The 23464-nt window shown below is 42.1% G+C and overlaps 6 protein-coding genes across 11 annotated transcripts in view; 4 read left to right on the forward strand and 2 right to left on the reverse strand.

Moving 5' to 3' along the window:
- Window positions 1-108: 108 nt before the first annotated feature.
- LOC147048060 (liver-expressed antimicrobial peptide 2) lies at window positions 109-1257 on the forward strand. 2 transcript variants are annotated; one of them, XM_085926782.1, is made up of 4 exons: window positions 109-211; window positions 298-427; window positions 493-632; window positions 762-1257. In XM_085926782.1, exons 2-4 carry the CDS (start codon window positions 362-364, stop codon window positions 784-786), a joined length of 231 nt encoding a protein of 76 aa, XP_085782908.1. In that variant the 5' UTR covers window positions 109-211; window positions 298-361; the 3' UTR covers window positions 787-1257. The 2 variants fall into 2 exon arrangements, with proteins under 2 accessions (XP_085782908.1, XP_085782907.1); XM_085926781.1 differs by having other exon boundaries at window positions 109-427.
- A 716-nt stretch (window positions 1258-1973) lies between these two features.
- LOC147048061 (uncharacterized) lies at window positions 1974-9321 on the forward strand. 2 transcript variants are annotated; one of them, XM_085926275.1, is made up of 10 exons: window positions 1974-2164; window positions 3522-4620; window positions 4702-4900; window positions 4979-5779; window positions 6385-6461; window positions 6794-6968; window positions 7050-7155; window positions 7242-7288; window positions 7401-7923; window positions 8182-9321. In XM_085926275.1, the coding sequence occupies exons 1-10, from the start codon at window positions 2148-2150 to the stop codon at window positions 8264-8266; spliced, it is 3129 nt and encodes a 1042-aa protein (XP_085782401.1). In that variant the 5' UTR covers window positions 1974-2147; the 3' UTR covers window positions 8267-9321. The 2 variants fall into 2 exon arrangements, with proteins under 2 accessions (XP_085782401.1, XP_085782402.1); XM_085926276.1 differs by having other exon boundaries at window positions 3522-4614.
- A 51-nt stretch (window positions 9322-9372) lies between these two features.
- On the reverse strand, window positions 9373-11419 carry cimip2b (ciliary microtubule inner protein 2B). Its single transcript, XM_085926937.1, has 6 exons — window positions 11301-11419; window positions 11074-11231; window positions 10501-10655; window positions 9813-9945; window positions 9536-9721; window positions 9373-9470 (listed from the first exon to the last, which is right to left on the reverse strand). The coding sequence occupies exons 1-6, from the start codon at window positions 11417-11419 to the stop codon at window positions 9373-9375; spliced, it is 849 nt and encodes a 282-aa protein (XP_085783063.1).
- Window positions 11420-12573: 1154 nt separating this feature from the next.
- On the forward strand, window positions 12574-15852 carry LOC147048063 (uncharacterized). The gene is made up of 6 exons (XM_085926777.1): window positions 12574-13256; window positions 14213-14338; window positions 14474-14606; window positions 14695-14762; window positions 15227-15309; window positions 15480-15852. The coding sequence occupies exons 1-6, from the start codon at window positions 12666-12668 to the stop codon at window positions 15577-15579; spliced, it is 1101 nt and encodes a 366-aa protein (XP_085782903.1). The 5' UTR covers window positions 12574-12665; the 3' UTR covers window positions 15580-15852.
- Window positions 15853-16019: 167 nt separating this feature from the next.
- sppl3 (signal peptide peptidase 3) overlaps window positions 16020-23464 on the forward strand; it is a 49845-nt gene continuing 42400 nt past the window's right edge. For 2 of the 4 annotated variants that reach the window (XM_085926774.1, XM_085926771.1), the window contains exons 1-2: window positions 17832-20112; window positions 20474-20714. The gene's annotated coding sequence lies outside the window, so the exon portion shown is untranslated. Of the gene's footprint in view, window positions 16441-17831; window positions 20113-20473; window positions 20715-23464 lie in introns of those variants that run through there. The other 2 variants (XM_085926773.1, XM_085926772.1) reach the window with 2 other exon arrangements.
- Window positions 16673-23361, reverse strand: rnf208 (ring finger protein 208). The gene is made up of 2 exons (XM_085926779.1): window positions 22777-23361; window positions 16673-18658 (listed from the first exon to the last, which is right to left on the reverse strand). The coding sequence occupies exon 2, from the start codon at window positions 18035-18037 to the stop codon at window positions 17255-17257; it is 783 nt and encodes a 260-aa protein (XP_085782905.1). The 5' UTR covers window positions 18038-18658; window positions 22777-23361; the 3' UTR covers window positions 16673-17254.

Here is a 23464-nt window from a genome sequence, read left to right on the forward strand (position 1 = left end):
CAGGGAGTTGAATCTTGCCATAGAAAAATTCCAGAAGAATCCATTTTATTATGATATCCAATTTTGCATTGACGCTTAAAGTGGAATCAAGTGTGGTGACTTCTGCTGTCCTGAAAGTGAAAATACAATTTTTTTTGTTTTGTTTTCTGCGTAGACATGGTTACGTCTTCTGAGTGTGTGAGACACACGTGGAGTTGTCCTCAATCCACAGGTTAAAGACTACTTTGCAGTAAATACTGATAAGTCCACCCGGCTGCTCGTAGGCGTCTAATAACGGAAGTCATTTTTTCACCGTAGCTCCTCCTTAACCTAATTAAAGCCTTTTTAATCGAAGCCACACTGCACGGGGACATTTAGCACCATGAGGACTCTCGTGTACAAGGTTGTTGTTTGCTCTCTGATTGTGGCGCTCCTGTGCAACTCGCAGGTAAGTTAACATCGGTTTATGATTCTGTTTTCAATCATGCTAACGTCATCTTTTGCGACTATCAGGTGGATTCGGCACCCGTGCCCGAAGACTGGATCGGCTTGATCCATAGGACCAAGAGATCTTTGCTGTGGCGATGGAACTCGATGAAAGCGGTGGGCGCCAGCTGCAGGGATCATGTGGAGTGTGCAACTAAAAACTGCAGGTATTGGACATATGACGGACGCTTAAGGGGATTAGCTAATCGGAATTTATGACCAAAATGATGGTATTATGATTGTTTTCACATTGTATGTGTGTGACGCTATGACAAATGAACATCTTGTCTTTACAGAAGAAACATTTGCGCTTTCTGGTAGAAGAACACAAACAATTCCATCAGGGCTGGTGTTGGCACAACATGCTAGCTGCTTGTTCATGGATCAAATCAACTCAAAGCAAAATGACTACATTGCATAATTGTAATGTTCTGCTTGAAATGAAGACTTGGCTACCAGCTCTTTGTTTATGATGAGATTACATCAAGTAAGTCTCTACATAGCTACAAAACAAAACTGTAAATGTGTTTGTGGACTCTTTCAATTTGTTTATTGGTCAAATATACACACCAATGCAACATTTAAGACTTGTCCTTTTATTTATATATGTACATACTGTAACGTTAATGTCAATAGATTGCATTTTGATCACGTTTTGTAAAGATATTAACATCAAAATTCCAAAATAAACATTGTAGTTAAATGACTATTTTTGTGATTAGACAAGAAGCAGACCAGTCTTGTAATTAATGTTTTCTATTGTCTATTGCAGTAAATTTAGGAGTGTGTGTGTGTGTGTGGGGGGGGGGGGGGGGGTCACTAGCCAAAATATTCACACTTGCATGATCTAATGTGATTTAATAAAAATTGAAATAAGACACAGGCATACTTATTTTAATATACGGTTGTGTTGTAAGTGTAACATAATGTGGTTATGATTGCGTAACAAGGACGAAAACGCCCCATGCTATTACACTGTGCATGTGTAACCTAAAAGGGTTTCCACCCCCCCTCCCTAAAAAAATCTAGTTTCTTGCCACTAGGGAGCAGCCTTTACCTTTTTTTTTTAATTTATTTTTGTTTAGGAACTCTAAAAATGCAGGTTGATATGAAAGTGGTACATACAAAAAATACTTTTAATCATTTTGAGAACGTAAAAATAATTTGGGAGCCTAACCTTGAGTAACTTTGTTGTATTTTTTACTGTGTGGTATTCTTTTTTTTTTTTAATTAGCAATATTAATGTATATGTTATATATTTTGTAGTAGTAATTAAATGATGTATTGTAGTAATTAGTAATACAAGGCACATTCCTATTTAGTATTTATTTAATGAAGTGTAGTCCTATTTTCATGTTGTCCCCCCCCCCACTGTGTCTTGGATACTGCATTCTCTCATTCCTCATTGGTTGACAGCCTCCTGACGTCACAGTTCCTCCAGCTGGCTGGTGGTGCTGCCGGAGCTTCGGCATGGGGGTCCGTCCGGACCTTGGCGATGCAAGCTCGGTACCATTTCATATTCGATTATTAAACCTACATCTTATTTGAGTACAGACAAATCTCCCATCTAGTGTCAGTAAATCACGCAATTTTAATTTGCATGCAAAGTAAGCTGGATTTATTTATTTATTTTAATGCTAAAACACGAAAGTGACCCTAATAGAAGAGGATGGAGGTGACTCATGACTGACGGCTCTTTGTAAGTAAACAATATCTCAATGCTTGTTTGTCCTCAAGTCAGTTGTCGAATGTTGTGTGTATGTGCGTGGCATACATTTCTCCAAAATTGATCAGACACTGTTAAACAAAAATATTTTGACAATGATTCATCAATCAAGGGTCACTTATTTGTGCTGGGTGAGTTTCCTGCATGATTATATAGAATGAAACATTTGAAGATGCATCATTAGAATTCCCACAGATTAATAGAAACGAGTGGAAGCTGATGTGGAATTGCTTCCAGTTAGTTGAACAATAATCCCAATACTTTGGGTTATAAATCTTCCAAATGATCACTTTACAAGAAGAAGTCACACATATTTGCTCCATTTATTATCTATTTATTTGCACGTTAGTCTACCATATTTCTTCTGTGATCTGATGTGTCATATTTGCTCCTCGCGCTTCTCGAAAAACAAACTACAGATTATTTTTGTTGTTGTGAATTTTGCCACCAAAGCAGGAGATTAACCCAGTTTCCCAATACAGATTTATAGTGATTCAAATTAGTCTGTCATTTAAACTGTTGTGTGGGTGACATACACTGAAGGAAAAAAAAAAAATTGCACAAACATTTGATACAACCCAAGTAATAATATGCGCTACTGAAAAAATATTCAAAACAAAATAAATGATTGAAAATAAAATACAATTGAATGACATTTTTCCTAATGGGTTGATATTTTTATCATTTTCAATTGAATAAAAATGATTTCTTCAAATGAAAACACCTCTGATTATGAAGCATTTTTCCCCATCTAGCTTTACCGTGTGAAATCTTCTTGTGGGGGGCAAACATTGGTTTCTATCAGTTTTCAAATCACAACATAACATGTTGTTTTATGGCGTGTTTGAACGTGAACACGCTTTTCCTCATAGCAATGCCGGCAGTGCTTGTCTGCAGTGCTGCTGACCTACTTACACGGGCTGAGAAAAGTAGAAGATAGAACCACTATGATTAGACCAAGCTTAGAACAAAAAAATATGTTTTTTTTTTAATTCAAGGTAATGAGCACAACAAAGCATAGCATTTAGCATGATAATAATTTCTAGAGCCTTCTTCCTACTTTGTTGGGCTGTTGTTTCTCCGAAGAGGAAACTCCCTGCACTGCTTCTCATGTTGCACACTCAAAATGCTTTTTGCAGCAGAGTGCATCTCATTGTTTTTCTGAATCATCACAAGTCAAGTGCGCAGCGAGGAAAAAGGCCCAAGGAAAATGCAACTTTTCACTTTTCTTACACGATGAAATTATTCATTGTAAAAAATTCTTTTATTTTGAATCGAATTTATTCGCCCGGTCATACGTGATCAATAAGTCTGTATTCTATACTTGCAGGATTTTATTTCCAAAACATGAGGAGAGTAGATATGACACATCGAAGTTCACCAGTATGATTGGCGCATCCAGTGTCTCGGGGGACACCCTGATTGCGTGCCATTTCCCGCTGCTTCCACTTCCCGCCTGGCAACTTCCCGTCCAGGCTCTGTGCGGCTCAGCCAGGAGGCCCGGTTTCTCGGGTCTGCCCCGGGCGGCGTCCCTCCCGGAGCAAGACAAGATCAACCAGGATCATCCCATCGCTATTCATCAGAAGCAATTTTCCAACAGTTTTGTTAGTCTCAACGAGGATCGAGGCGAGGAGGAAGAAGAGGATGCCACCAGCGATTGCATCTCCGCCTCATCGCCAGAAGAAACGAAAAAGGAACGAGCGAGAGGAAGTCTGCACTCGCATAATTCCTTCCTTCCCAATCCGGACCTGGATGAGGACGACGAGGACAGCGATGGGGACAACCTTCACAAATACCTGGAGGATTCATCTTTTGTGTTACACGGGACTTCCAACTGGCACAACAGCACTGATGATGATGAAGATGATGCAACCCACAGGAACATGGACTGGGGCCATGACCACTTACTTCAAGCTCACAACAAACACGAGTCTCCCTCAGAGATGTTCCGCAATACCTTTGCCAGTGACTCGTCTTGCGGGAGCTCCGATGGGGTCCTGGTGAACTTCGGCACCATGTACAACCACAGCAACAACCCCGCCGTGCCTCACGACCTCAGCGGCCCTGCGGTTCGCCTATCTCCATCCCCCGAGGGTTCCATATTCCTCAACCTACGACCTCTTCCGAACGAGCGTTATCCCAGTCCCCTGGAAGAGGAGCTTTTTACATCTCGCTGGTCAACTCGTGAGCTCGACTCAAACCCCACGGAGCATCGATCTTCTCTCGAGGTGTCCGACCTGGTCCCCCAAGGCGCACTGGTCACCGGAACTAATCAGACGTACTACAAACTGGTGACTTGTGATCTTTCGCCCAACGCAACCTGGTCCAACGTTGCCGGTTGTCTCGATGATGAGAGCGTCAGCAGCCCCGAGATCCACTTTGTCGGGCCGAAAACAAGCAGACAAGAACATACGACAATGGAAGTAAGGGTTCGTCATTATTTACATCTCGTGTAAAATCACAGATAAGATTTCCATCCTTGACGTCAGAACTTATCTATTCCTTCTCAGGATCAACAGAGAGAAGATTCTCCGGATCCAGATGTTCAGTTTGCCAGCACTTCCAATGAGAAATCCTCCTCCGGGGTGAAAAAGCACTTCCAGAAGCGAGGCCACTTGCCGTGTTTTCTTTGCTTCAACCATAGCTGTTCGTGCCAGGTTACAAATAAGACAACCACCCAGGAACATGCGACATCAAACCAGGAACAATGTAAGAATAGTTTTGAATTTTTGGGGGTATATGAAAAAAAATTGACAATAATTTGATGGTTTTTTTGCTTTCATCTAGGTACAAGTTTGATGTGTTCCAACAAACCACAGAGGCCAACATCTCTACCAATCCAGCCCATGGTGCTTGGTCCCGATGACAATGGTTCTACCAAGGCCCAGCACCTGGGTTGTCTAGTTGAACAATATATAAAACAAAAAACCAACAAGAAGTCCCAACTGGCCTTCAAGCCGAATCCTAAGCTGTCATCAGCAAATTCGTCTGTCTTCATGGAGGCGTGTTCCAGCTCTGACACCTGTTCCACTTGTACTCCAAGTCCAGGTGGTGTCAACCGCAGAAATATATACTTTCAGGGCCACCGTAGTCCAAGAACCTCCAAAACAATCACTCAGACGGACTCAATGCTCAATCAGAACAAAACCAGCCCACAAACTGGAACAGAATTGTTTTCAGGTCACTGTCAGCCCAAGTTTATGCGAATTCCAACCTACCAGGATCTCATAAGCCTCACAACCCCCAAGGAGAATCACCAAAGTCCTGCTCAGTCCCATGACCAGAACTTCTTTGATTCCATCTTCTCTGATTCCATCACCCAAACCAACAACCCTTATCAAGCAACGCCTCTCCCACAGAGCCCTCAAGCTCAAGGCTTTAGTTTCACAGCTACCTTCTCCTCCATGGGACCTCTTTCATCTTTGGGTTCCCTGCTCTCATTCGCTGATCCTGCTCGGCAACATCAGCAAAGCCTCGAAGGTCGGGGTCAACGTGACGAACCTCTGCTCCTGAGCGACAGGGCCCCGACAGATCTCTCGCCTGACACTTCTTATGAGTCTCTATCCATCAGTCATCTCCAGAGAAGAGGTGAGACCATATCAAAAATTGACATGGACTGAAATGGAGTCAAAATTAGCGGGATTTTTATTTTATTTTGCTTATTTGTTCGACGAAAAGCTCTTGTGAAGAGGAACAGGGCAAAAGCACTTTGCTTCAGTGGCTCCCTCAATGCCCTTAAGGGGCTTCCTCTCACACATGACCTATTTTTAACTCTCCCTGCCTGTGATTGGCTGAGCCGTCTGCTCGCCGGCCTATGTGGGAGCGCAGGAATGATGCAGCGCAAACGCCACTAATGATTTATGACCTGCATCATCGTTTTTCTTTTAGAGCTACTTCCAATCCTTAATGATTGAAATCAGAGGCTAGCGAATCGGCCGAGGTTTGCGGCGTCGCTACGACGCGGCCCCCTGCAGGCGGCGTCGGCATGCATAAAGAATTCACCGTGACATTTGCGGGGACGAGCCAGTGTGCTGAGGAGGAGAAGAGCAATTCTCACTTTTATATGATGACCCAGTTAGTGGGGAGGAAACTAGTGTCTGTGCTTTACTCGAGTATTTTTTTTTTGTTCCACACGAGTATATGTGATTGTAGGTCAAAGGTCAAAGATTCAGCGCATTGATCTTTGTGTGCAGGTTTGCTAAGGTCTGTAAGCAGGGCTGTGGACCTCATCATAGCTCATTTTGGCAACAGCAGAGATCCAGAAGAAAAGGTAGATCTGAGGTTTGCATTCAAACACACGAATAAAAGGAGTTTTAGGAGGTTTGCCGATTAATCGATTATGTGGACTCGATTGCTGAGGTCAAATGCAGTGCGATACCTGGTTGGAGTGAGCATATCATTTCAAATAGTTTGCTTTTCAACTCATTCACTACCATTGACAGATATAGACGTCAAAGATTCATTTTAACTTGTCGAGTTGAGGAATTCTAGCGCCATGCCGCCAGCGATGGAAAGTTGAGCTGCTCATGTTCCTTTTACGCAACATGAGTGGAAACATAAGTTCAGAACAATGATTTCTTGTTCATTTCGTTTGCGTCACAGATGCGTCTCGGTAACAGCTATCTGAGTGCCATGATGGCCAGTCTGGTTCTGGATCACCTGTGTCCAGCCATCCAGAATATTCTAGAAGATGGTCTCAGAGATCATAAATTAGACCTGATCATTGGCCAGCGTCGTAACTCTTCCTGGACCGTAGTGGAAGTTTCTACCAAAGCTGGTAAGTATGACTTAGAGATTTAAAAAAGAAAAAATTTAATCTTACTTTTTTTTTTTTTTTTTATTCACCTTGGTGCATTAGGTCCACCCACCAAGGTTCTCTACAGTCTGGTCTGCAAAATCATCAGGTGTCCACAGCTCAACAGCCACAGTATGAGGCTGAAGGCCTTCATCATGGGCTTGCTGAAGTTAGTTTGTATATCTTTTAAAAAATATATATATATATTCTAATGCTTGAGATGCACACTAACAAAGGCCCTTCAACATTTTTCAGTTTGAGAGCTTTGGAATTCTGGCTCAGTCACCTCCACAGTCAAAGAAGTGAGTCAGCATTCAATATTCTACGTGATATTTGTTCAAGATTATCAAAAAAAATGTAAATATCAAAATCCAACATATCATTTTGGTGAGTTGGTTCTCCTTGTCTGCACAGATGTGGTGACTTCTCACTACCACGGTTGGGGCTTCCTGTCTATGTCACTGGGTCGATGTCGGCCTTTATTTCAGGAGCTTCTGCTTCTCCTGCAGCCTCTTTCCGTCTTGCCCTTTGACCTCGATTTACTGCTGGAGCCCAGGTTGTTACAAAACGGACAAGCATGCGTTTCCCTTACACCGCTCTTCGCAGGATTCTCAGGCCACCAGACCGAAGATAATTCTCAAAAAGCATCTTTTAAAGTGAAGACGAGTGAAGTGATGCAGATGAACAGGAGACAGGTGCTTTTAGCTTCTGATCCAGAATGGAGGAACTCTGGGGAAGGTGTGGTGGAAGAGACTGGCTCCAGCCAGATTTCCCTTGATGGTGGATCCTCAGATAGTATGGATGGAGGGAAAATGAAAGACAATGAAACCACTGATGGTGCTCAGGTTGAAAGACCCGGCCCGGGTGACCTGCGCTGGGCCAAACTTTTTGGAGCTTCCAGAAGGCTTCAGACAACTTCTCAGAGTCAAGTCAAAGGGTAAGTAAGACATTGGATGGAGATAGTGGTTTAGATTAGATGAAGTGTGACCAAAGTGATAGAACTTCAAATTAAAATTGGTTTTGAATCCAGACATAATGACAAAGGAATCAAAAGATGGATGAGAGATATTGCCACCTTGTGGCAATCTTTAGAACTGCTGTCCAATTTCTGTCATTTTTTTCACACAAAGCTTTTTTATTTTTATTTATTTTGTTCCTCCTTAATCTATTTTTCTCCCTTTTGTCATTTTTCCAGGTCCCATCGTCCATCGCAATGGCTCCATCTGGACAGATCACACTTTGGACTCTTGACTCAATCCATCAGGTCATTGAAGCCTTGAGGCAGTCAGACTGTCTGAAAGACGTTTTCCATAAAAGGAAACAAAAAACGTCAGTCTACAGTTAAGAACACAACAGTATGCCGCACTAATCACAGAGAACACGAATAACAAGATTAACAGCTTTGGCAGCCTCACTCAGCAAACATTGGCCCCAGTTATTAAAAACTTCATGACATAAATTCGAGTATTTTCAAGATTTTAAAAAAACTGTCATTTTCTCGATAATGTGGCTTTAGGACGTATTACTCACCAGTCAAGGTTAGTCACTATCATGTGTCAGTGGAAGCGATGACACGAATGTCAACCAAGACGTTTTCAACCATTTCCTTGTTTAGACAGCTCAGTCATCTAATCTCTTATTTATGTCAGGTTCTTTTTGAATGAGCCAAAATATATATACACAAAGTTAAAAAAAAAGACAAGATGCTAATGCGGCCCTATTTTTTTTTTTTTAAAGATTTTTATTTGTAATGTTTTTTGTCACCGCAGTTGAATAATTTATTTGATACGCTTCAGTTGCTTAGAACAGTTGGCCAATATCCAAATACACTCAATAGAAGCCCCAATGCTAAAGCTAACAAATGTATTTTAGCTACATTTCAGTCAGACATTTACGTTACAACTTGATTCCTCGTCGTAGCAGGGCAGTCGTCTAATGAAACTATTGTTTATATTGGTGTTAAGTGTTGCCATAATATTCCTCGTAACTCGCTTTTACACATATTTGTTACTGTTTAAGAGAAACCTCTGCATGTTTTTCTTCCATATTTGCATGATATTGCAAACTTCAATTTAGTATAACAGTAAAACAAGATGGCCTAATCTGGTACTGTATTTATGTTTTTGTAGATCAATTCTAAAGGCGGGTCTGATCATTTATATGTGTGAAATCCTAAATAGTAAGCCATATTGTAATCTGTCTTGTTTTGATAGACTGCTATTCAAAGAAACTACGTAAATATACAAATGGAGATTTGCGCAATAGCCTGCAATAATCTATGGAATGGAGATATGATGACGTCCTTTAATGTCCAAAGACAATCAAATCAATAAAATAGTAGCATATATCTATATATTTCTCATCTTGTTATTCAAATCTCTTTTCTTCACAATATTTGGGGGGGATGGGGTTTCTTGTTGGCACGTTTCTCCAAAATGTTCTTGGAAAGCTGGCCAAAGGTGTGCCCGTACATGAATTTGTACCCTGTGGGATGATTTATACGGATTAATTGACTTTGGACACGGCTAAAGATAATCTGTGATACAAACCTGGTATGTGACCCGTGAATGATGATGCCACCCCCCTGTGGCATGATGGATAGATTGCGTAAATGGATGGCAGCAGGCATTGGTCGCCGTTCTGCTCCCTTCCGAACTGGACAAGAGCCTCGTTGGTGGTCAGGGGGTAACCTTTCCCAATGAGGAAGCGGGATTTCGGCACATGTCCTGTGAAGCCTTCAAAAATATGCCAACCATAAAGTGTGTGTGGATGGGGGGGAATCATTTTCAACCATGATATGAGCCAATTCTTGATTATATCTTGTACCTGACATGTAGTACTTGTAGGGGTGTCCATCGTCCAACAAATGTGGTTTAGGGATGGGGGTGAAGCTCTTTAAGGGTTTGTAGGACACCAATTGGTCTGAAATGGCGGTTAGGGGTACCGTGGGTCTCCGGATCTAAAATGAATAACATTCCTTATCAAAATAGGATTCTTTTTAGAAAATATTGGGATTTATGCCGGAGAAAATGTTGCTGCCTTCACTTTCAGCAAGGTGGATGACATTACACTGACCTGAAACTGAGCACCTCCATTTATAATTCAGCATGAGGGGGGGGGGACTGATTCAAGCATGTCTCGTGCTAAATACAGACTCACCTGACACTTCATTAGGTACACGTGAAGGCACACGCTAATCAAACACAAAAGGAAATCTGTCTTGACAAAGATTGTCACCTGAATGATACACAATTTTATCATTTATTTTCCTTTTTGAATCCAAAAATTTCATCCATCCATCCATCTTCTTCCGCTAATCCGGGGTCGGGTCAAAAATTTCAATTCACTTTTCTCAGTGTATTAATTGAATGTTCACTATTGTTCTTGCTTTCCACAGTAACGTAAAACTGTTCTGCTACGTATAACTGTCAAAAACCTCGTCTCGAATCTCATTAGGTGTAACTGTGTGTGTTATGTAGTCAGTCAAAAATCAGAGAGAAAGTAAGGTTTAAACCTTTGACTGCTGGTGCGATGAATTGACAGCGAGTGATGAATCTGCCGACGCCTGTTGAATATTTGCATATGTCTCTCGGTAAAAGTCAGAAAATGCTCTCTGGCATGTTTCCGCGAAGCTGCAGGCAATGTAGTGCTGCCTTTTGGGAACAAAACCTACAGGCGAGAAACAGGTGAGTGTCAGGTTTAAAAAAAAAAAAAATGTCATTGTGTAGAATAAATCACTCCAATTTAGGAGGCTCAGTTGACAAGTTGACAATCAGATTTTCACTTTTCAACTTGTACAATCAATCTACTTGGAAATGATTGTAAAGCATCGCGCGTCTTTTTAACAGAAAAGCTGTCGGAGCAGCAAAACAAACTGTGCTCAGCCTCAATGAGACCACTTTCACAAAGGTTTGCTTTGAGGTGACCTTTGACCTCCAAGTGCCTACAGTTAAAAAAGGTAAGTTATAGTCCAATTTTTACTTTGAGCGTTTTTTTCTAATTTCAACAGAAAATAGATTAAATGACAACAAAGCAATTTCTATTCATGTTAAATAGAATTGTAGAATGTCATGAATTTTGTATCTACCAGTGTAACCAGGACAGATTCGCCCAGCGTGTCTCTCAGGGATGCTTCTGAGGTTCCCGTCAGAACCCGAGTGCAGGACCGGGCTCCGCAGTTCAGCCACCAGCTGACCGTACGGCTTGCCCATTTTAAACTTCAGCTGTGGACGATAACCTGAGTAGCTAAAAACACACAGCACCACTTTAAAAAAAAAAAAAATCCCCTAATTGTAATTCTTGTGATGTACTCACCCTGGTATATAATGTGGATCTTGATCCAAAAGAACCGTATTCAATTCTGTCTCCATATTGGGGCTCTTCACCACTGAGGCACCTGCACTGTTGTTGACTGGTTGCTCAGGTATTGCCATGCTTGGTTGCCAGTAGCCACAAAGCAGCAGCAGAGTTACAAGCCAGAAATTCTCCCATTCAAATAGAGACGTTTAAAATGATTATATTTTATATATTTTATTTCCTTGTTTCGGTTGCAAGGTCCATGTAATGCATTTACTATTAAGGCTTAACGCGAGATAGTATTAATTAATGCAAAAACAGCGACCTCTCGTGGTAGAAATGGCAAACGTTGGGGGGCACAGAGTATTACGCAAACTTGGAAATTTATGGAAACTCATAAATAAATAAATAAATAAATACACAAATAAATAAATATACAAATAGATAAATACACAAATAGATAAATAGGGTGGATGGATAAATTAATAATGGATAAAAATAATTGCATAAAAAAATTGAAATATACATACATCAATAAATAACATCTAAATCAAAATAGAGTCGTTCATAATGTCAGTTACTCAACCTATACAAGGAGGTGCGGGGCACTATGGAACCATAATCTTCTGTTAAATATTTTATTTACATTAATAGGTGAATGGGGATAAAAATATTCTAGTTCAGTAAAACAATCACTGGCATTGTGAAAATCTACAGGCCTGTGTGTGCGTGCAAGCACGCGTGAGTGTGTTTGATGTTGAGAGCCCAGATCATATCAGCACATAGGAATTCGACACATTCCAACTGTCGCAGACATTGTCACTGTTGTGAAATACACTTTCAATCTGACAGCAACAATTACAATGCAAATGGCTCACAATGACAAACTAAGATAAATACTTTTGGAAAATTCCACACATTTTCTCCCCAGGCTAAGGAAAAAAAAAAAAAAAAACCTATGCGGCTACAAAATATGTTTTAGGCAGCATGCAAATTACATCTGAGTGTGTAAAAAATACACTGTAACAGTAATCGCACACTGTCAGTCATATAAATTCTTTCCGTGTAGCATTTCTGAATGACTGAGGAGCTTTAATTTTTTTATTTATTTTTTGTTACATTTTGATACAGTTACATTTTGATTTTACATTTTGATAACCATGCTTGTAATAACTGAAGATTAGCTCCAGCGGTCATTATTTACCTATGAGAGGAGAGTGAGAGCAGGTGAGGTAGAACGGGTGAGGTGGAGAAGGTGTGGTGACAAAGATGTAGGGGCGGACCTAGGCAGCATGTTTTAAATTCTACTTGAGCAAGTCACCTCAAGACAACGTTCTTAAACGTTCTTGCCGTTGGATTGCGGTGCACCAAAGCAACGGGAGGATGAATCTTTACCGAAGTTTTGGGAACCTATTGGAGGCCTGGGTTGCTGAGCAAGGACCAGACACGGAGCTGTTGGAAGATATTCCGAATGATTCCCTCTCATGTTCTTCACCTTCTTCTTTGGGCTTGGAGAGAAATGTGCGAGCGGAATCGGTGGACTCCGGAGTAGAAACAGCCAGCACTGACACTTTTTGTCTCACCTCGTCATTGTCCACGGAAATGGCAGAGATGGACTCTTGTGCATCAGGGAATGACAACTTCGGTCCGTTTTTATCACTCGGATCTGCTTCGTTGCCTCCTTGTCCGCCGCCGGCTGCTATCTCCCAGCCACCACGTCTCAGTAGAATTCAGGGATCTGTCTTCTTTAACACCAAATTGAAACAAGCCCTCCAAAGATCCGAGTCCCGGCGGTTATCTGAGTCACACGCAGATGATCGTCGTTTTCGTCTAGCCTCTCGATACAGAAACCCTTTACTGAGGTCCGAGAGTTTTGGTACACGGGAGACCCCCGGTGCATCAGTTTCACTCAAGGAGATATTAGACATGAAAAAAGAACCTCTGCCTTCCAGAAGCAGGATGGAGCCAGTGCAGGTAAGATCGGAGGGGAGCTTGGGTTTGCGTCGAGGTTGGCAGTTAAAGTTCAGAACTGGATTTAAGGCTTTGGAGGAGTTTCTGCACAGTTTAGAGGATGCCAGAAGCAGTTCCGAAGATGACATAAATCCGCCAGAAACATGCTGAGTCTTGTTCCCCCCTCGTAAAGGTAAAAGTGAAGGGATGCTGCAAGGGATCACAAACCAGTCTGCCTACACGACTTCACGCCTGCAGGCTCCGTCGTCAGTCTTGATGTTTCATTTAAATTCTATTCGTCCATTTTCTGTCACTGTCTAGCCAAGCTAGCCAAGGCCGCTGTAGAATTTACAATGACAAATAAATGACTGTCACTCCACTGGCCTACATTTTCTATGGTTTTCCACACTTATTTGAGATCTAGAAGCTCCCATAGCTGCAGAGGAGAAACAAAAATTCCCATTTTCCTCTTGCTCTAAGTGTAACTTTAATCTCCTGCAGCATTTCTTCACTTTATGATCCCTTGAATTCAGACGAGCGCCTGAGCTCTTGATTAGCAACATAGTTTCCAATCATTTACAAACTCTAATTATGTTTAATTAGGTCTTGTTTTTTTGCTAAGTTAAAACACCAAAGAAGGTTCATGGAGTTGTGGTGCTCCCAATCAGGTTAAACAGGTTGAAAATACTCTAGCACACTCCTTGTCCGGAGGTCAGAGAAACACATGTACCAAAATGTCATTCAGTTTTCGGAAAGAGCAATTAACTCCAACCAAGGTTTTATTGGTAATTATGTCTGCATCTAAGCACATTTTAATTGTTTACACACACAATCCTAGAAAAAGGACAAATTCAAAAGGGCACAAGACAATTTCCCAGACAGATGGACGAGTTCACAAGCTAAATTTAAACTGTTAAACGATATCCAACAATGAGCTTGTGTTTTCCTTTCTAACCTTCCTGCCTTGTGTTGTGCTTCAGGGTCATGCTGAGGCATTTGCGGCTCTGAGTCCCGGACTCAGGTACTTGCAGGAGGTGTGCAAAAAGTGGGAGGACATCGCCATACAGCAGCTTGCCAAAGATGGCTACCATGCGGACATGGCTCAGGTAAGCAATACGCACACTGCTTGATTTTATTTTATTTTATTTTTTCTTCACATCGATGTTGTACTGTTTACTTACTTTATTTTGTTTTTCTTCACATCCATGTACTGTTTACTTACGACTTCCTTCACTTGTCAGGATTTTGGCTGCTATCATTCATTAGAGCAGCTTTTATATTTCCATGGTGCCAGGCTCGAGGAGCAAGACTTTCTTGATGGACATTTTCGCCAGAGGTCATCCTCAGACACAACCATATCTTCAAGTCACATACGTGAGTTTTTAGATTTGAGTGAAATATTTTGGGACAGCAGAACATTGTAGTGTTTCATGTGAGTGGCCATTTTCCCCCCCCAAAACAGGAAAGTTAAACCTGGGCTCCAGAGGGCAGCAAGTGAGCACATTGGATCTGCTGGACAAGGAACCTCAGGTAAAAATCCACTGAATTACAATCAACCCAATAAGTACTATTATAAAAAAAAACAAGTAAACAAAATAAGTTGTTATAGCCAGTACTTTATATTATTATTTTGTATTAAAAAAATTGTCTTATATCACTGTATTCATGGCTTATTTTTATTATTGTTAATTGTTATCTTATTATGATTAATTATTGTTATATATATTATTATTATTATTATCATCATTATTATAGTCATAGTAATATAAAGTAGTAGTATGATGTTGATAATATTATTAATAAAAATAATAAGTTTTATTTAATTGCTTCTGCTAATATTCCTGATAATATTAATAATAACAAAATTGTTAATAATTGTTGATAATTGTTGATAAATACATGAAAAGGTAATACTATACCCACACAAGCTTTATCGTTCATATTTTTTTCTTTTTTTTTTTCTTCATGTCTTTCTTGTCTCTTTCTGTAAAAAGGGTGACCTAACAAATAGACCCAACAAGCACCGGAAATTCAAGTTCATGTCACTGATGAGAGGCACTTCCAGTCATCAAAATAGGTGAGCTCAAACATTTTTTTTAAACAGCTTGCCCGTGCCATATGGTGCATGATGATGCATGATGATGCATGATGATGCATGGCTGCTCCAACATACCATGCAACCAACCTTCTGACTGCTTCCCCCTGAATGCTCATCTTAGCTCTGCTCACTTGTTGTTTTTATTCCAGCCAACTGATGCAATCTTCTCAAAGCAATGGTGGCCGACGACAACAAAGCAACCTGCTCAGAAAGAGACGGCAAACTCTTCCCATTTCTTCCGCACATTAACATGAGACAGGAAAATGAATAATTATTTTAGCTGCAGACTTCTGAAGATAATGTAAGTTAATATACGTAAATATACAAATTTGTGAATATTTTGCATCTTTGTACTTTTCACTCCCAAAATTGATTTACTGTGTAAATACTTGTAGAACATGCAATATTTACAAATTATACTGTATGTAGTGTTTTTTTTATGTGTATGTATACTATTTAAAACTCACAGCACAGTACTGCTATATGATATCTTCTCTACATTAAATCAACGTTGAGACTGGTGCCACTGATTGTCTAAATTTTTTTGTTTATATGGGCTTTTCCCTCAAATATGATAATACTAATAATTGTAAACCAATATGTGCTGGTGAAATCTTATTGAGAAGAGCTTGTTTATTTTTTGTAAATGATGATTAATTATTATTTAAAGGGGAAGTCAAGTCAAATATGTTCTTTATAATGTTCTATGACACTCGCTAGTCTAAACAAAGTTCTAGCTAATATTTTGTCTGTGGATAATGAATTAAGTCCACTTATTTCGATCCATCTCAGGGGGCGGCCATTTTGTAACTTGCTGTCGACTGAAAATAATCACTTTGTTATTTATTAAATCAGAATATGTGGGGCCCATGGGGTTTTTGGGACATTTGAATGGACATTCATACACACCCGCCATGTTAATTTGAATTACTTATACGTTATAGGCCGTTATATGCAAATAGTACTGTATTGTATCAGTGGCGAATATTTGGGTATTTCAATAAGGCACCTGGGACAACTACGGGGGTCCTCAGTACCCGGAAGTAATTGACAATGAGCGGGAGTTTCGCCGGGTCTTGACTGTAACCGCCGCTGTCGTTTGTGTTTCAGGTGAGTAACGCTGTTGACAAGATGATGATAAGAACTTGCAATATTGCTGGTAATTTGAGCTAATTATTGTTTGACAATATGATACATACAGTTACGGTTGTACAATGTATAATTTTGAGTATAAAATGGTCAGTATGTGATGCTTGTAACGGGTCCTCAGTACCCGGAAGTAGTTGACGGTGAGCGGGAGTTTCGCCGGTTGATGACTAGAACTGCCGCTGTTCTGTGTGTTTCAGTAAATTTATTATTTTAACAACTATTATTATATTAATAAATAATATTATATTATATATTACTTGACTTCCTCTTGCTCCAAGTGTTCACCTAACAATTAAGAGGTTAAAAAAGAAACAATGCTTTGCTCACTTGGATTCATTAAAAGATGTGTTTAAATACATTGAAGTGTGAGGAGATATCAGTAGGTCACAACAGTTTGTCATGAATTTAATCTTTATTCACCTTGAAGGGATGGGGAAGGGGTGGGGTTGACCTCCCCTGGCATTCCCATGAAAAGAGATGACAAACACATCCAACCAAACACGAGAAGGGGAACAGGATTCCAGTCCATACGTAAAATACATATATTAACTATTTCTCCGACCATCCGCAACCGTTAGTCCCACACAGTATCCGTCTGTGCTATTAAATATATAGAGAGAAATCATCTGTGGAGGGATTATTGACAGAATGTGTGTTTGTGTGTGTGTGTGTGTGTGTGTGTGTGTGTGTGTGTGTGTGTGTGAGGGGAAAAGGGGAGAGCTTATAGTCGACAAAGGTGTGGCTGAGCAGCGTTACCGCGATGCCTGCTTTTTCTCTACATGATGCCGCAGGAGGAGAGCGGGTTGGCGATGTGGCAGGTGCAAGCCGACTGGCAGTACTGGCGCACAGTCTGGTAGCAGCTGCGGTCGGCTTCCCCGCCCCACTGCACCGGCCCGTTGGGGTCGGCGGGCAGCCGGCTCAGGATGCTGGTGTTGATGGCGAGGGCCGCCAGGCCGTAGTCGGTAAATAGCACCGTCTCGCGGCGGCAGGTGGGGCAGGAGATGAACTTGTACTTGGGGCACGACTCGTAGAGGATCTGCAGGCATTCCTCGCACACCGAGTGCAGGCAGGACAAGATGCGAGGGCGCTTGCCGGTAAAGTTGTAGGTGTGGCCGCAGGTGGGGCAGTCCAGGGGCTCGCAGGGCATGGGGGGACCCGAAGAAGTGGAGGACGATGACGAGGACGTGGACGTGGAAGAGGAGCGCAGCACGTACTGGTTGACGATGACGTCCTCCATCTTGTAGTGGAACTGGTGGTAGCAGATTTCGTTGGCACTGGGTTTACGCTGCGCTAAGAAGCTCTGCTCCCTGCGGATGACGGGGGTCTGGGGGGACGGGGCCGGCCTGGGGGTCGCCACCGTCACGTCCAGCGTCAGGTCGCTGCAGGCCTGGTTGACGATGATCTCCCCTTCGCCGCCGCCGTCCCATGCCACTCTGGGGGGCGGGGCGAAGCGAGGTTGAGTGACGGGCACCGTGCACTCTCTGGGGAACTTCTCCGACTGGATGATCTTGACCGTGTCCATCGGGATGGTGACGGGTTGACGCCTGAGGCAAGACATTTGGAATTCGGAAGTGGACGGCTCGAAAGAGGAGTGGACGCCCCTGCCAGGTTCTGGGCAAGAGAACTGGGTAGTGTTATGTTTAAGTCAGCCGTTAGAGGGCACGTGTGGGCGAACGACTGCCTCCATGTTGCCTTTAGAGACTTCGCCCTCGACCCTGGTGGAAGCTCCTGTCAGCCTGAGTCCTTATGAGGACTTGCTGGGTTGATAAGTTGAGCCAGAGCACCTTAATTCAAAAGCTTAAGAATGAACAGACCAGCTTCCTAGACCGGTGTTGGCTACTAGCATATTAAAGTTACATTATAGTCACGCACTTAGCACCAATAGATAATCTTAAATGCACAGATTTATACACACACTACAGGTTAGTGGAGGCCCGCTTTCTGTTCAGTCCGCCTGTGTCTTATGTCCGCCTGTGCTGTGTTCAGTTTCAGCTGACCCTTTCTTGGGGTCAAGTGAGGGGAGGTGTCCTTTGAAGCTTGCCGTAGTTGTTGGAAAAATTCCCTTTTGTAAATTCCTATGAGGTGGGAGTTGAGGTTTCGGGTGGAGGAAGTGATAACAGTCTAAAAGCGAGGGGTTCGTCCAGACTGCGATATCACCAGATAGCTTTGGCGAGTCAACCTGTGAAAACAGAACAGAGGGGACAGTTTGCTCAGATGTGTATTTGCATGGACACATTGCAGACGTGCTGTCCTTTGTTCTTGGGATCCGTATCTGAGACAAATTTTCGGATAAAACAAAATCTAAAATCTAAATCATCTATGGTGTCACTGTAAAAGGTATTCAAAGTTGCGTGGAAGGATTTCGTTTGCACTGTTATTTGATCCACCATGCCAGTGTAACAAAACAAGCATTTTGGCTTAAGTCTAGGCTTTACTTTTAGCATGACTCAGTGATCAAGTTACTTCCTGCCTTGCAGCAGAGGAGTTTTTGAGTGACTTAATTAGGGCAACAGATTGACTTCTTTGCTTTTTCACACAGCACCTGCTTTTCACTATGGCACAATGCCCAAATTTGGAAGCGGTTGCTTAGTGGCTAACCAGGAAGTAGCCCTAGAAGCTCTTCATGTCGTTTATCGCCCTGAAATCACTCGGCAAATTCCTCTCCTGATGTCACAATGACACTGCTCCAGAATTGAACATGTTCTCAAATTACATTGATTTCCTCACATCCTCATTTATTGTTTTATTGAGACTGGAATGTTGATTCAATGTGTGTCAGAAAAGTTCCAAGACTGATGTCACAAAACATATTTTCCAATTCGAGTTTTCTCCTTTGAAGTAGGGTGGATATAACATAATATCTGAGATTTTTATAACTTAACTCGACGTTTCCTTTTAAATAAACACGTCGTCTGAGAGCAGGTGACTAACAGACACGCTTACGTCTGTCTGTCAACACTTCCATTCATCGAGCGCTCAAATAAATACGAACTGATCTCGGGGATTTACGTCTCCGTCTGGGTTCAAGAACAAGTGTGAGCCTGAGTCGTTTATTATTGTCTTTAACAAAACAAAAGTGTGTTTTGTGCACAGAGATGATTCACTGAGGCGAAATCAACGGTGACCTACATGGTGAGTGAAGAAGAAGGAAAAAGGCGGCAGCCCAGCACAGTCGTTTTCTATTTTTGGTTTGCGTATGCATGCACACATCAGCGCTTCCTGCGCCCTTCCCCGCCACACTCTCAACAGACACCCGCCTTCACTCTCACATGATGAAGCGGCCATATTAGACCTGTCTACCTTTAGCGTATCGACCCATCTCGCACATTTCATACACGTGAGAAGGTCCTGCATTGACCCACAAGGTCTCCATTTGAATACATCGTAGTGATACAACATATTATTGGAAAGTAAAATTTGGACTTGTCGCCCCCGTTAATCAATGCGAGAGAATAAACCTCTGCTTTGGTTGGCAACAGACATTACAATATATCTGTTGAAATCTGTTACTGGCTGCTAATGATTTTATTTTGCAGACAATATGGTCAAAAGTATTGGGACAGCTCGGCATTACAGGAAGTCAAAGCAGAGGAAGGAGCCGCAATTGCTTCCAATCTACTGGGGAGACTTTTGGTAAATGTTTTTTGTCCATTCAGCTTCATTCAGTCGTTCACTCACGTTTTACACCACTTGGAAATATTTTTCTTAATTCTATAGTAGCACATGTGGGTCTGTGTTTATCAAAAATAAGGCAGACGTTTCATTGTATGCTAAACGCATTCACTGCCATTGACAACGAAAGATGTCAAAAGATGAACTTGACTGAAGTCTACTGAGTCACATATCTCCTTTAAAAATGGAAAGTAATGAGATCACATATTTTTTTTGTGTCTATAAACAGCACATTGAAGTGCACGTGTCAGGGAGATGGAAATAAAGCACAAGGAGTCTTTAAGAAGACAAAGCGGCTAAAATTACCCTCTCTGATTTGCAGGCGACACTACTCCAGACGCCTTGATAAGAGACCCCCTCGAACTGGCGACGGGCCGTCTTTGGCGCAGAATGCATGCTAATGGATGATAGCCCTCCACTGTTATGTAAGGAGCTCATCCCAGCCCCGAGCTCCGGTTGAAAAGTGCAAACTGCCGCAAGATTTTCCCGCAGTTATGCCATCTGCAGCCTCCTCGAGCAACCAGCACTTGTGCAAGCCCTATTATGATGCTAATGAAATCAAGGTAGGCATCTGACCTGCTGGTTGTCATCACAAACATTAGATTGATAGGAACACACAGCATTGTCGCCCGCATTTTGAGCCATGCTTTGCATTCCATTGGCTTGACAAAAAAACGCATGGCGAGCGGATATCAGACACAAACATCATCTCATGCATACCTGCTCTAACGGCTATTTAGTCGCAATGCATGCCACGAAGTCGACTATATAGAACCAGAATGTCTTTAAGTCAAAGGATTCTTTTTAATAGTATGTCTATAATCTAGCCCGGTTCACTTTCTCCTATAATGATAGATAGAACTACCGCAAATAAATAAATAAATAAATAAATAAATAAATAAATAAATAAATAAATAAATAAATAAAATTTAGATAAAATTAACCTAAAGGAAATACATTTAAAAAAAAAAAACAATGTGTGTGTTAGTAATGTAATAAATAGGTCCAAAATGAAATCGATGCATAAAATTATATTAAAGAATAAGCAAATATAAAGACATTTTATAAGAATAATATAATAATTTTCAATATAAAAATCTAGATAGAGTCAAGTATTCAATTGAACGTTTCCACAAATGCATTATCAGGGGTTAGGGTAGGGGTAGGGTCGGGGTAAATGCATCCGTTTTTGGGGGTGAAAATATATGCAATTCTGCTAAAAAAATATTAATATAAATACAATATTAATGCAGCACTGGTCTCAGAAGTGATTTATGACAGAATTCCATTGCTAAGTTGGAACACATTACTCACCTATGCTAACGTAGTTGCAAAGTCATAATCATAGTAAATATCTTTATGAAAAACATTTCCATGCCTTGAATGTCGCAATTTGAGCAGGCCTTTTTGAAAAGGCTGACAAGCATTCGCATCATCCTCACACACCTCCATCAACCGTCATCTTTTCTGCATTGATTCACTTCTGATTGGAGGCCAGTTAGCGGATTCGGAATCATCTGAATGAGTCATCAGTCTGTCTCCATGCCGACCCCGTCTCTCTCTCTCTCTCCCTCTGTCGTTCTCTTTCCTCAATGGAGAGCCGTCCGTGCTCCACATCCTTTTCACATCCGTGTCGGCATGGAAACGACCGCATGCCGACGACACGGCGGAGGCGTGCATTCAGATATGTCAGCTATGTCGAGCCAACTGTCCGCATTCAAGCCTCGACTGGTAAAAAAGCAGCACGGCGGCGAGTATTATGTCGTGTTTCGATTATGTAACGTGCGCTGACCTTGAGTGCAAATCCCACGGTTTACGCCATCAAGATTATGCAGTTGCTCACTTGAATGTGGCAAGACCGACGTTGATATTGTTTTCAATCGTTTCTTTTTCCCGCCGTCGACTTCGGCCATTTTGCAACTCATTTCCGTTAAGTACTCTTCATTGTGAGTAGAGGCGCTAACAACATGGCAGAGGTGCATGCAGGCAGAAAAATGAAAAAGCAATAAGCATCACCGGCCACTTCATCGATGATTAATGAGCTTCCGCAATACGCCGACGGTAGCTGGATTGATTAAGGCTGATTGATTTTTCCTAAAAGCTCCGCCATGTCGGAAAGCTCTCGATGTGCAAAATATTTAAGATGGAGAAGCTTTTTTTGGAGAGAATCTTCTCGTGTTGAAGAGAATCGGTTATGCAATAGCAACATTTCCCACTGCGGTACCAACGTACTAGTTGGGACGATTGAACGAACACACACACACACACACACACACACACACACACACACACACACACACACACACACACACACACACACACACACACACACACAGCACTTCATGCACACCGTCCAAGAAGTCTGCGAAATGTCATAACTACTCGAGACCTCCAGCTAACACAGCAAGGGTGGGGAACCTGCTGACTGTGCTTAAGATAGCATGTCATGTGGTTAAACACACACACACGTATACACACACACATTCAATTTATACAGTTTCATAAATGGCCCTCAACAGTCATGCATGTGCGATGATGCAACATCCATGTAAGCCCACCTGCGCCGTATTCCGATCAGAGCTAGAGTTGCATCTCCGAGATCTCATAAAACATCATCATCCTCACCTTAAGCCTCGTTCAGGTCTTTCACGGAGGAGTACAAGGTTGTAGGTTCTGCTTCCCAGCAGGACGAAGATGGAGAGAATGTTAAGATGGAGGAGGCAAGGTGGAGGCACGTCCGCATCCCTCTTTTGTTCTTCACACCGCCGCTCTGCCTCCTCCGCCGCGTGTCAGAGCGTCTCTTTCGGCTTTCCCCATCCTTCCTCTTCCACCCTGTTGTGGCTTAGTCCTGCAGGGCCCGGGTCCTCAACCTAGCTAAACCGCACCGCTTTCCTCGGAGTCCCGCTTATCAGCCTGGGTTCACAACAACACCTCTTCCTCCTCCTTCGTCGGTTCCAGGCGAGCGCACCTCAGCGCCGCACATGCGCACTCTCCTCGCTTTGCCCTCCTCTCTCTCTCTCTCTCTCGCTCTCACTCCTGCTCTCTCGCCCTCTAGCTCTCCATCACACACTCCCTCCCATCCCGTCACTGCAGCACACACTGCAGTGGCTCTGCAGGCAGCGTCACGCATTTTAGTTGCCAGAGGAAATATTTCAGCCAATCCGAAACATTAACAGGCAACCCAAAGTGTCACACACCCTCCCTCCTTAACTGTCCACACACATACACAGGAAGCTGGCGCAAACACAGATCTAATCTACAGAGTGCCGAGAAGGAAATGAAGCATAAATTCCACTAACAAATCATGTCTGGT

This window comes from Syngnathus leptorhynchus, chromosome 12 (assembly GCF_054491065.1).
Source record: "Syngnathus leptorhynchus isolate UIUO chromosome 12, UIUO_Slep, whole genome shotgun sequence".
Classification (NCBI taxonomy): domain Eukaryota; kingdom Metazoa; phylum Chordata; class Actinopteri; order Syngnathiformes; family Syngnathidae; genus Syngnathus; species Syngnathus leptorhynchus.

Bases quoted from the DNA above. Each gene is read 5' to 3' on its own strand.
- LOC147048060 (XM_085926781.1), top strand. From the start codon at position 362: ATGAGGACTCTCGTGTACAAGGTTGTTGTTTGCTCTCTGATTGTGGCG. The intron at 428-492 runs GTAAGTTAACAT...TGCGACTATCAG, and splicing joins CGCTCCTGTGCAACTCGCAG to GTGGATTCGGCACCCGTGCC. The intron at 633-761 runs GTATTGGACATA...TTGTCTTTACAG, and splicing joins TGTGCAACTAAAAACTGCAG to AAGAAACATTTGCGCTTTCT.
- LOC147048061 (XM_085926275.1), top strand. The intron at 7,156-7,241 runs GTTAGTTTGTAT...AACATTTTTCAG, and splicing joins TTCATCATGGGCTTGCTGAA to TTTGAGAGCTTTGGAATTCT. The intron at 7,289-7,400 runs GTGAGTCAGCAT...TTGTCTGCACAG, and splicing joins TCACCTCCACAGTCAAAGAA to ATGTGGTGACTTCTCACTAC.
- cimip2b (XM_085926937.1), bottom strand. From the start codon at position 11,419: ATGGCAATACCTGAGCAACCAGTCAACAACAGTGCAGGTGCCTCAGTG. The intron at 11,232-11,300 runs GTGAGTACATCA...GTGTGTTTTTAG, and splicing joins GATCCACATTATATACCAGG to CTACTCAGGTTATCGTCCAC. The intron at 9,722-9,812 runs GTACAAGATATA...ATATTTTTGAAG, and splicing joins CTACAAGTACTACATGTCAG to GCTTCACAGGACATGTGCCG.
- LOC147048063 (XM_085926777.1), top strand. From the start codon at position 12,666: ATGAATCTTTACCGAAGTTTTGGGAACCTATTGGAGGCCTGGGTTGCT. The intron at 14,763-15,226 runs GTAAAAATCCAC...TTCTGTAAAAAG, and splicing joins TGCTGGACAAGGAACCTCAG to GGTGACCTAACAAATAGACC. The intron at 15,310-15,479 runs GTGAGCTCAAAC...TTTTTATTCCAG, and splicing joins ACTTCCAGTCATCAAAATAG to CCAACTGATGCAATCTTCTC.
- rnf208 (XM_085926779.1), bottom strand. From the start codon at position 18,037: ATGTCTTGCCTCAGGCGTCAACCCGTCACCATCCCGATGGACACGGTC.